This window comes from Colobus angolensis, unplaced genomic scaffold (assembly GCF_000951035.1).
Source record: "Colobus angolensis palliatus isolate OR3802 unplaced genomic scaffold, Cang.pa_1.0 Scaffold569, whole genome shotgun sequence".
NCBI classification, from domain to species: domain Eukaryota; kingdom Metazoa; phylum Chordata; class Mammalia; order Primates; family Cercopithecidae; genus Colobus; species Colobus angolensis.
The window spans coordinates 1,330,429-1,342,604 of record NW_012119254.1 but is presented as its reverse complement, the minus strand read 5'-3'; the positions used below and the strand labels follow the sequence as shown (position 1 = coordinate 1,342,604).

General features: G+C 39.0%; 1 protein-coding gene across 1 annotated transcript in view; it reads right to left on the bottom strand.

Annotated features, from left to right (window-relative positions):
• Nucleotides 1–12,176, bottom strand: part of ABCB1 (ATP-binding cassette, sub-family B (MDR/TAP), member 1) — a 225,668-nt gene that overhangs the window by 31,484 nt on the left and 182,008 nt on the right. Inside the window, exons 16-21 of the mRNA XM_011961765.1 lie at nt 10,207–10,368; nt 9,151–9,327; nt 8,437–8,583; nt 5,655–5,762; nt 3,549–3,626; nt 765–848 (exon numbers count right to left, since the gene is read on the bottom strand). Coding sequence (XP_011817155.1) covers nt 765–848; nt 3,549–3,626; nt 5,655–5,762; nt 8,437–8,583; nt 9,151–9,327; nt 10,207–10,368 — 756 coding nt within the window. The remainder of the gene's footprint in view (nt 1–764; nt 849–3,548; nt 3,627–5,654; nt 5,763–8,436; nt 8,584–9,150; nt 9,328–10,206; nt 10,369–12,176) is intronic.

Sequence of the window (12,176 nt, the reverse complement as noted above, 5' to 3'; positions counted from 1 at the left end):
TTTTTTTTTTTTTTGAGACATAGTCTTGCTCTGTCACCCAGGCTGGAATGCAGTGGTGTGATCTCAGCTCTACAACCTCCACCTCCAGAGTTCAAGCAATTCTCGTGCCTCAGCCTTCCAAGTAGCTGGGATTACAGGTGTGCACGTGTAATTACATTCTATACAACTTGATCTAAATCTTGATTTTTATTGTTTTGTTTGCTTTAAGCAAAGAAGTTTGTAGTAAAACAACAATTACAAAGAGGAGCTGGTACTATTCCTTCTGAAACTATCCCAAACAACAGAAAAAGAGGGACTCCTAAAGTTTATATTTCAATGTTATAACTCTATGTGTTTCCTCATTCATAGCTTAATTTATTCTTAAAGAAGCCCTATATATTAGATAGAAGAAATGTCAGTATAGTACTATCTTACAGAAAGATTTAAAGATAAAGATGGATAAAGATGGATAAGGGCAATTACTGTTTTATGTTGATTGAGCACTTTATACTCTCTTTTCTAAATAACTATTCTCCATGCATCTTGTTAATAGAATGAATAACAGCAATAGCAAAAGGTTTATAAGTTATCTATATGCTCTACAGTATATAATGTTTAAATAGTTAACATGTTGCTATAAAAAGCATGTGATATGTTTGTAGGTTAGATATCTAGCCAACATTTTCTTAATGATGATAACTAACACCTGTAAGGAGAAAATTAGTTTCATGCCGGGGTCCAAAATGGCCAATTAAGATAAACACCAGTAGAAAGAAAGCACGTACCCCTTTAACTTGAGCAGCATCATTGGCGAGCCTGGTAGTCAATGCTCCAGTGGTGTTTTTAGGGTCATCAAACCAGCTCACATCCTGTGGCATAGAAAATGATTTTATTATCTTAAAGCTCTGTTTATGAGACTCCCTGCTACAAGAGGGCAGCAACAGGGTCAGTTTTGTTTATACTTATATCCCTGGCATTTAGCACCCAGGATGCGACATTCAATACACAAGAAAGAAACTTAATATAAAAACACATAAATAGATCCTTTCATTTGTCACAAAAATTTCTGAGTGCCTACTTTGTCCTGTGCATGATTTCTAAGTGTTGGACCTGTACGAACAAAAAAGACAAAGTAGCTGCTTTTGTGAAGCTTAGATTCTAGAGATGGAAGGTACAAATAAAAGAAAAATTGAGCAGGGTAAGAAGAACAGAAAAGTGAGGGGAGGTGCTATTTTAGCAACTGGGGAGGTGAAAGAGAAGGCCTGTCTAAGGGGACATCTGAACAGAGGCCTGAATGAAGGAAAGGATGAGAATACCTCAGGGAAAGCAGAAACAGCATGTGCAAAGGCCCTGAGGCAAAGGCATACCTGATCTGTTCATACACCAACATGAAAGCTTTAAAGGCTGCCAGCAGCCTAAAAAGAAACTTTGTGTGAATTTGTAAAAGCCTCCCCTTCCTCTGGACAGATTTGTGTTCTCATTTGGCTCCTCTGATCCTCCCCTCTCCTACTCTTGGGCAGTGAGCCACTGTGTAAGATGTTGTGTTGGTAAAAGGTGGTTGTAGGAGATGAGATTTGAGAGACAGTGGGGGCCAAATAGTGTGTGGCCTTAGGGCAACTGTCAGGATTCCAGACCTTATCCTGTGAGGTACGGGCAGCCTTCAGCAGGTTTGGGCAGTGGGATATGACTTGATTTCTATTTTAGAAAAGTGACTCTGGCTGTTTTAAGGTGAACCTACCAGATTGGGATAAGAATGGAGGCAGGGAGATCAGCTAGGAAGCTTCTGCAATGTTAATAGAAAGAGAAGAGTCAAGGATGGCTTCAAGGTTTTTAGCCCAAACAACTGGTAGAATGGAGCTGTTGCTTACTGATATGGGGGAAGAGGGGGTAAGGAATAAGTCTGGTGGGGAGGAGAAGAGTCAAAAGCTCAATTTTGGAAATCTTAAACAGTGAAACCCTTATTAGATATCCAATAGAGAGGTTGAACAAGCAGTTAGATAAATGTAGCTCAGGGCAGTATAAATGATTTAAGTCAAAAAGAAATCAACAAAAGTAATCCAGATTAAAATATAACATTCAACATAAAATAAGATTTTCTTTGTAAAACAATTTACTTTTAAATACACAGATACTAACATGATTGTGAATTTGAAGTGTGAATTTATGTGTTTTACAAATAACTGTGGTCCCTAAGAAGTTATCTAAACTGGCTATTTACATTAAAGAAGTATCTATCATTTTTTCCCAAAAATATTTAGAAAAAATAGTGCTATAATTTATTATAGTATGTATCAACTTGCTTTTCAATATTCTTAAGTGGTTAAAAGTGTCTCTGCACAGGAATGTAACGTCCTTGAACACAGGGACCATTCAGGTTTGAATGCCTTACAATACTAAGTACTAGACCTTGTAAGCAGAAGGCACTTAATAAATGCTTGTCCTACTTAACAATTTATGGAGGAGGCATTCCACTAACCATCAGCTCAGCTGCCAAAGTATAATGGATGTAGCAGTTGGCCTGGAGGCTGGTTGGGTAATGGGAAATTTGGCCCTGGAGCAAGGTCAGTGTAGACCTAAGTGGAATGTGAGTTATGAATACAGTTCAACCTAAGAGTTCAAGGACAGGGTTTCCCATCAAACCGTGCTCTCTCACTCAGATTCAGTCCTGGCTCTGTCAGTCTCTAGCCAACAATTTCAATAAATAGATTTTGTTTTTAAATGGTGATGGGAGGAATGGGGAAGAACTGAGGAACCAGAGACAGCTGGCAAAATGTGAATGCCCTCTAGAAAATCTAACACCCCAAACTGATGCCTCTTAGCCAGGGTTCGAGTATCCCTGGCACATCTGGGACAGGCTTCTAAAGCATCAGTTTACTCAATGGCAAGTGATTAGTGATTTTTAAAATGGAAAGTTATTAGGTCACATACAAAATTTTCATGATTGTTAAAGGAACTTTCCCCTTTGAACTGGACTGCTCTGATTTACATTCCTATAATTTCCTTCCCCATTTCCCCAGGAAAACATTCACACGTGTCAATGGTTAGGGTTTTGAAGCTGCAAAATGTGAGCAGCATTCCATTAAACCCATTATCAGCCAGTAACACTGCAGCTTCAACTACTATTTCAGACTAGCCTCAGAAAAGAGAATGGGCAGTGAGGAATGGGTCACAGGGATGTTTTGATTTGTAGAAAGAAAGAGTACAGAGGGCATCTCTTGACGGAAAGAAACACTCGTGCCCTGGGTTTCCCAGAAGAAAGAAGGAAAGAGAGGAAAGGGATGAGGAGTATCAAAGATGCCTTCTGCCTGCACTGACCACCACTGCTGAGACACAGACTGGAGGTGAATCCATTCTGGAGGCTCTGTCTCAAACTGGTCCAGTTCCTTGTGCCCACGCAGAACAGACAGACAGTAGAGCCTTGCCTGCACCTAGGGGGCAGTTCAGTCCCATCTCTGACATAAGACTGAGGAACAACCAATAGAGGAGCTAGGCCCGGGAAACAAGACAGAGCTCCCACTGTCTGAGTCTAAGGGGCACACATCTCAGGGCACGGCCCTCAGTAAACATACCTGTCTGAGCATGGATCGGAAAACCATGTATCGGAGCCGCTTGGTGAGGATCTCTCCAGCTTTGCCAAATGTGAAGCCCTGTGGGCAGGAACATGCCTTGTCAGAGACTCAGCCACCAATTACATAAAAGGAGGGAGAATTGATGTCTTTGCTAAAGCAGGAGATTAGACAAAGTCAGAAAGCCTGATTTCAAGGGCTTGCTGTTTCTGCGACTGTGTGCCATGGCACAAGACTGTACAGGTGGTATAGACAGAAAAGCCCACTTTACAGAAGAAACGGAGGTTTAGAGAGCCTGATAAGATCCAAAGTCCACAGTTATAAGGTCGCAGAGTTGGAATCTTAATCCAGATCCACGAGAATCCTAACCAGAATGGGAACCCAGAGCCTGAGCTTTCAATTACCCACTGGACTCCCTCCCCATGTTACTAAGAAGAGGAGTTGGGTGGTCTAACATCTTTAGGCATTTTGCTATCTCTGGACTTCTAAGTTCCTATAATTCACAGACTTTGTTCTCACCTGTTTTCCAGGCAAGCTAGGTTCCAGTACCCCCAAGCACCATGATGTTATAAAGGCAGTCCTCTAACTTCTTTTGCTTCACCAATTCAAATTGTCAACATTTAAGGGACCAACTCAAAGCCTGCCTCACTCCAAGTTTCTTAACCAAATTTACATTGAGCAATCTTTACCTCCTCCAAACACCTGTGGTATTAATAGCTGGTATGGCAATCCTGTAAGTAGTTAGAGTGTCACATTTATTCCAGTAAGGACAAATTCCCCAGTGAGACTGTAAGTACTTAGTAAAGAAAGAATTCAGTCTGTTTTTTCTTTTCCCCCTCCTATAATGTCCAGAACAATATTCTATTTTTAAAAAACGTAATACATGCTTACATGTTGAATAAAGAGATCTATTCACAGTTTTATCTTTAAAAATTACAGGGGGCTAGTCATTCAATTAATAAGTGATTACCTACTACTGCCTCACGCAGGCCTGGGCACTTGGTCACATGATACTTTTAATTATCAAGAGGCAGGTACCAGTACCCCTAGTTTACAGCTAAAGAAATAGGCTTAGACAGTTTACTTATGTGCCCAAGGACACCAAATCAGAAACAGGTATAAGGAGCACTTGAACCAAAACCAACACTGTCTTATCATACTAAACGGTATTTATTTATTTATTTATTTAGAGACAGGGACTCACTCTGTTGCCCAGGCTGGAGTGCAGTGGCACGATCATGGCTCACAGCGACCTCCGCCTCCTGGCCTCCTGGGTTCCTGAGACATTTCCTGCTTCAGCCTCCTGAGTAGCTGAGACTACAGGTGCACACCACCAAGCAGTTAATTTTTGTATTTTTAGCGGAGACAGAGTTTTGCAATGTTGGCCAGTCTGGTCTCAAATTCCTGACCTCAGGTGAGCCACTAGCCTCAGCCTCCCAAAGTGCTGAGATTACAGGCATAAGCCACCACACCAGGCCCTCATACTAAGCTCTTAGAGTACTTAATTCTTTGCCATTTCATTTCAGCCAAATGATTTGCAAGCAGTAAAAATCTGACTCCTTACAAATGTTTCCTACATTTTTTGTTAGAGGATTGACATTCTTCCATCATTGAAATGGTTCTTTCTTCTTGAACAAAAGTTGAGTGATAAACTCTTCAAACCCTTTTTAAACCCGTGTGACCAGTTTATGTGGTTTTTGTTTTTTGTTTCTTTTAGAACACCAGTTTATGTTTTTTGTTTCTTTTAGAACACGGGAAGACATTTGAGTATTTATATTTACTGGCAATACTTATATCCAAACTTATATCCAGGGCTCCTCCACACTCCATTTTTAAGTCCCTGCCTTTCACCTCCAGTCATCATATTAGGTCAAACACTCTGTTCCCTCTGGTTTCATTGCGGGAGGTGAGGGTGGAGAGGAGAAGGTAAGCAAGGGAGACAGAGGAGGCAAACATCTTTTTTCACCATGTCAGAAAAACTTGGCTATTAGTAGCCATGTTAATAGAAAAGTTCTACTAAAAGGCCAATTACATCGATGTTTATAAATCCCCCCAGTTGAATAATGATGCATTTCTCAAAATGAATATAGTGAAAATGGAGACATTTACCTGAAGGAAAAATGTAATAAAAGAAATAATTCCAAGGACTAGAAACAATAGTGAAAACAAGTTACTATTCTGTCGTTTTGTTTCAGGATCATCATTTCTTGTAAAAACCTGTGAGAAAACATTTAAAGGATTTTTAGTTCAATCAGTGAAGAACCCATCCTGGACCTGACCCATTTCCCATCTGGCCCAGTATTCAGGGGTCAGGAGAGCCACAGCACACTGGAAATCGGGGTTGGCTTTCCTACTGCCAGCCTTAAAGGTATCTGCATTCTGCCTTCCGTGGAGGCCAAGAAAAAGTCTATCATTCATAAATTGGTCCAATATTTTTTCTGCTCAGGTTCCCTCTTGGAGTCATGAGTGCCACCTCAACTGTGTAAAGTTGAAATCAGAACAAATACTCTTCTCTTCCCTTGGTTGGAACTACATTTACGGCAGTTCATTGCTTTACTATTTCGACAAACTGTCCTGAGGTATCTGGAGAAAACCTGATGTGGTTTTTTTGGTGAACCACAGAGCGGTGGTCATTCACTCAGCTCGGGCCTTTCAAAAAGAAAGGCGTTTCCTTGAGCCTGCCTTCTTGGTAGGATGGCCAGTTAGAGAGCCAGTTGGAAACTACAGCTACCTGACCTAGCACCATACATGAAATGTTTTCCAGAGATGGTTATAAGGGCTAATGGGATGTTTTGGACTCAAGGAACACAGAGAATAACCACTCCTCAGGGAAAGAAAACACGTATCTCCCTTCACAGTGGGCCAAAATCAGTCTTGTAAGACAGTCACATTCCTAGCCCAGGACAGACAACTTTACCTTTCATAAAAAAACAGACAAACAACAACGACAAAAAGGATTTTTGAAAAGATTAAATAATTTTTTGACTAGTCAGTCTAACAAAAATCATAACAATTACTAAATTCTTACTCTATGCCAGGCATTATTCTAAGCAAATTCATATATACTATTCCTCTAATCCTGGCAACCATCTCCAGAATGGAGAATGATTTATTATCACAGTTTTACACAGATAGAAACTGAAGTACAGAAAAGGTAATTAATTTGCTCAAGTCAACACAGCCAACAAGGGATGACCCAAGGATATAAATCCAAGCAATCTGATGCAGAGCCCACTATCTTCAATGAGGCAGATATCTGGTTGCCTATTCAATATCTAAGAGCTAATATCCCAGCCCTGGGACACTTACCTCCAGACTTATTGTTATATGAAGAATGAGAAAAGTATAAAATCATAAGTTGAGGTTTTGCTACAACCAAACCCATTCCTAACTTAACCACTGCCTTTTTTTTTTCTCTGATGACACCACCTCCCCCCGTCCCCTAAAAACCTGCAAGACATATGTTAGTGCAAGGATCAGCAAACTATGGGCCACTGGCCAAATGTTTATATAAAGTTTTAATGGAACATAGTCATGTTCATTCATTTCCACATTGTCCTTGTGCACTACTAGGTCAGAGGTGAGTATTTGTAACAGAAATCATGCGGTGTGCAAAGCCTAAAATATTTACCATCTTACTGTTAATAGAAAAAGTTTGCTGACTCCTGCCCTGGACCATATACTCTACAGAATCAGATATTTGATCACATTCTCAGACTTTTTTTCAACAATTAGAAAAATATCTGGCACAGAGAAGACACAAAAAATAATTCTAGAGGCCAGGCATGGCAGCTCATGCCTGTAATCCCAGTACTTTGGGAGGCTGAGGCAGGTGCATCACTTGAGGTTAGGAGTTTGAGACCAACCTGGCCAACATGGTGAAGCCCTATCTCTACTAAAAATACAAAAATTTTAGCCAGGTGTGGTGGTGCAGGCCTGTAATCCCAGCTACACAGGAGGCTGAGGCAAGAGAATCGCTTGAGCCCAGGAGGCAGAGGGTGCAGTGAGCCAAGATCGCACCACTGCACTCTAGCCTGGACGAGAGTGAGCGAGACTAAAAATATAATAATAATTCTTGAATAAATATATTTCATATTAAACATGAATATCATTAAACATGAATTCATGAATGAATATATTAAACTGAAATAAGCTAGCCAGGCATAGGTAGACCTGAATAGTCACATATGTTTTGTAGAATCAAAAGTCAGTGTTTAGCTTATGCTTCTTGTGGTGATCAATCTCTTTCTCCACAATGTTTTCAGCAGTTATGGCAAGGGTGTCCTCAGCTTGATGTTTGGAAATATATCACTAAACAGAGAGCATTCCTTTCAGATCGTAACTTTATTGCTAAAAATGCCACCATTAAGATGAGGTGGAATCAACATATGTCAATTTCGATCTTTAGGCAGCTGCTCCTATTTGTTTTAACCTTAGCAAGTGGGATGAAAATTACATCTTACAAAAGTAGCATGCTAGGCCTACTCATGTCCTGGAAAATATGTACGTTAGAGAACAGTGCATTCTCAAGCCAGTCTGACAAACATTTGAGGAACTCTCTTTGCACATTGGTGAAATGAGAGTTCACAAGGTTTGTTCAGAGTCCAATGTTGGCAGGTATGAGAAAGTCATCTCATCACTTTCATTGACTATTTCAGGAAGCTGGTTCTTAGTTGCCCAGGCTAGAAACCAACTGTGACAACAAAGGAAGGTTCACAAAGTTAGCTTTCCTATCACAAAGCAGACTTCCATTCTTACATCTTCAAGCCAATTAGTTTCATAAGAAGGTAATGGATTTTGTTGCTTATGTATCCCAGTTCAAACACAGTTTATTCATTCATTCTTCCATCAGGACTCACAAGTAAATCACACAAATGGGCATCACACTTACCCCTATAATCTTTGAAAATATTACTGCAAATGCTGGTTGCAGACCTCCATTTATAATGGCACAAAATACACCAACAACAAAATAAGGCCATTCAGTTAAATTTAGCTTCATAATCCTCCAAAAGGAAACTGGAGGTATACTTTCATCCTAGGAAACACAAATTATTACAACAGTTAGTTAAAAACTTTTATAATATACAGTTCTTACATATGCACAAAAATTTGTAAAGGAATATATCCTATCCTTATTCCTTATCAAGGAATAAGTGATGACAATTTTGCTTCAAAAAATGTCATAATGATTATTATTTAGCTTCAAAAAAATGCTGACAAATGTTGCTACAATATTCCCTTATTTTTTAAAAAATAAATGATGCTTCCACAAACACTTAACTTTTATTTGGTACTCAGAACCTGACAAGAGTATTTATAAGCAGGAATAAACAGAATAGAAACTTTGATATTTGAAGACCCGCTATAGTCTCTTTACATTATAAATTTTAATTCTAAAAATTCTACTGTATAAATTGACACTCTTAAATTCTAACCTGATTCTAAAATGTTGACATCCTGGCCTGTGGAACATTCTAGGGGATAGGACAGGAGGATTCTGGATAACCCTTTTTTGTTCCCACTCCTACCATAGCCCTAGCCCACCAAACTAGGGGAACCACAGTTGGTGAGATTAAAACAAACTCCGCATCCCCCTTCATACCAGAGCCTCTTTGGTACTAAGCTTTCTGTCTTGGCCTTGTGATCCACGGACACTCCTACGAGTGGATCTTTTTCTTATTAGACTGGATCCTGAATCATGTGAAGACATTTCCAAGGCATCAATTTCACTTTTGGATTCATCAGCTGCATTTTCTAATTCAATTTCATTTCCTGCTGTCTAAAATAAACAAGAAATATGCATAAGCTCATTAGGCTGTGTTAACCAATGAAAGCTAATCACTGAATGTCAGCTATCAAGGAAAACAGTAATTTGTTTAGTAACTGCAGAAAAGGATAAAGCTAATCTGCTGGGTTGTTTTGTGTGTGTGTGTGTGTGTGTGTCTGTGTGTGTCTGTATACGTGTGTGATATTTGGAAATGAAAACCACCAAAGAAGAATTCCCACTGTATATACTGAAATAAACTGGCATTCATTCCATGTATCTTATCTTCTCATGCCCTTTTTTGTGGGTGTTTTGAGTCAATCAAGTTTACTCTGGATCAATGCTATCAACAGAAATACGGTGCAAGCCATACTGTGAGCCATGTTATTTTAAATTTTCTAGAAGCCATGTTAACAAATGTAAAAAGAAAGAAGTGAAATCAATTTTAATGATATATTTTATTTCACCTAATATATCCAATATATTATTGATATCCTGTGATATCATTCCAACACGTAATCAATATAAAAATTGAGATATTTTGCATTTTTTTGCACTAAGTCTTCAGAACAAGGTATGCTCACTCTACTTAAAACATTCCAATTCAGATTCACTACTGTTTAAATGCTGTACAGGCACATGTGGCTACTGACTACTATAATAGATAACACACCTTGAAACCTTTTAATTTTTGTTATCTGTTTATCCTTCCTTATTTTCCCCTCTTTCAAGAGAGAAAAAAAAAATCTTAAACACTGGTGTCATTCTGAATCCCCCAAGTGTTGTTTCCTACTTTTTAAGATAATCAAATCAAATAATATTTATTTTTAGCATTAAATGCAAAATCAGTTTATCACTGAGATGACTTAGGAAAATTCTGAAGTTAAACTATACCTGCATTGTGACAAGTTTGAAGTAAATGCCTTTCTCTTTTATGAGCTCATCATGATTTCCTTTCTCCACAATGACTCCATCATCGAAACCAGCGATGACATCGGCATTACGAACTGTAGACAAACGATGAGCTATCACAATGGTGGTCCGACCTTCTCTGGCCTAAAGAGAGAGAAATTTGGTTTTTGAATATATTAACAATTACATGAAGAAACTTATCCATTCAACATATATTTACTGAACCAATGCTGTGGGCATTGTAAAACCATCAAATCTATATAAGATAGCCTCTGACTTCAATAAATGTATAGACAATTGATAATAGTTTAAAATGATGTTTTATTGTAATAAATAAAAACACAAATATACCAGTCACATATTAATATTATGTAAGCCCTCAAATATTTTATTTAATGTAAATTTGCAATAATAATCAGGCGCGTAGGCCTGGCACAGTAGCTCACACCTGTAATCCCAGCACTTTGGGAGGACGAGGCAGGCGCATCACAAGGTCAGGAGATAGAGACCATCCTGGCTAACACGGTGAAACCCCCTCTCTATTAAAAATACAAAAAATTAGCCAGGTGTGGTGGCAGGCTCCCATAGTCCCAGCTACTTGGGAGGCGGAGCGTGTAGTGAGCCGAGATCGTGCCACTGCACTCCAGCCTGGGCAACAGAGCAAGACTCTGTCTCAAAAAAATAATATAAAAATAAAAATAAAATAATCAGGGGCTTGTACAAACCAACAAATTCCTACAGCCCAGGCATTGGCCAATCAAAACAAACACAGGCCATTGTGCTGTACTGGTACACACCAGCTAGTCATCAGCCCTAGGAATCATAATATCCTATCCCACATGACCCCCTGGATGAACAAGACAGACAATAAATGTGAGGCAGCAAAGTCCAGACCTCAGTGTCACACTAACCTGAAATAAATTTATGAATTTATTTTATCCAATAAAATATTTTATCCAAGGAGCCTGTGTGAGGCTCAATTTATTCATATGTAAAGTGGGGATAGTAATACTCTTTACTTCTTAAGAGTAGTTGTGATGACTAGATAAAATAATGCACATAAAGTACTCAACACTATGCCTTATCCACAGTAAATGCTTAATAAGTGATACTTATTCCTAGGTAGAAGAATTATGGAAACATTGAAGAGTCATGTAAGTCTCTTTCATTTTCACAAAGGAACAGAACCAGATATCCAGGCCTTATCTAAGACTTCTCTAACCTTTATAATTTTCCAAATGCTCATAATTTTTGTTACTCTGTATTTCTCTCTAGTAACTAGCAATACAATTCTCAAAACCAACACACAACATTTTCAGGATCAATAGGATAAGTAGAAGGGAAAACTTCAAAAAGAAAAAATACACAAGAGAAAAATTAGGTGGTAGAAACTAGAAAATACACAAGAAAATAGATCAATTCTTTGTATCTTTTTAAGAAAAAGGGGGTATGCAGAATTTCCCCTTAAAATTTATACCTTAAAGTATTTTAAAATATAACCTTTTAAAATTGTTTTTATTTATAATTTAATACATAGTTTCACTATAGATTAATGAGGAAACACAGATAAGCAAACCAATAAGCAGTGGCTCACACCTATAATTCTGGCACTTTGGGAGGCTGAGGCGGGAGGACTACTCGAGCCCAGGAGTCTGAGACCAGTCTGGGCAAGATAGTGAGACCTCGTCTCTACAAATACATCAAAAAATAGCTGGTGGTTGGCCACGGTAGCTCACGCCTGTAATCCCAGCACTTTGGGAGGCTGAGGCAGGTGGATCACCTGAGGTCAGGAGTTCAAGACCAGCATGGGCCACATGACGAAACCCTGTCTTTTCTAAAAATACAAAAATTAGCCAGGTGTGGTGGTGCATGCCTGTAATTCCGGCTACTCAGGAGGCTGAGGCAGGAGAATCGCTTGAACCTGGGAGGCAGAGGTTGCAGTGAGCCAAGAC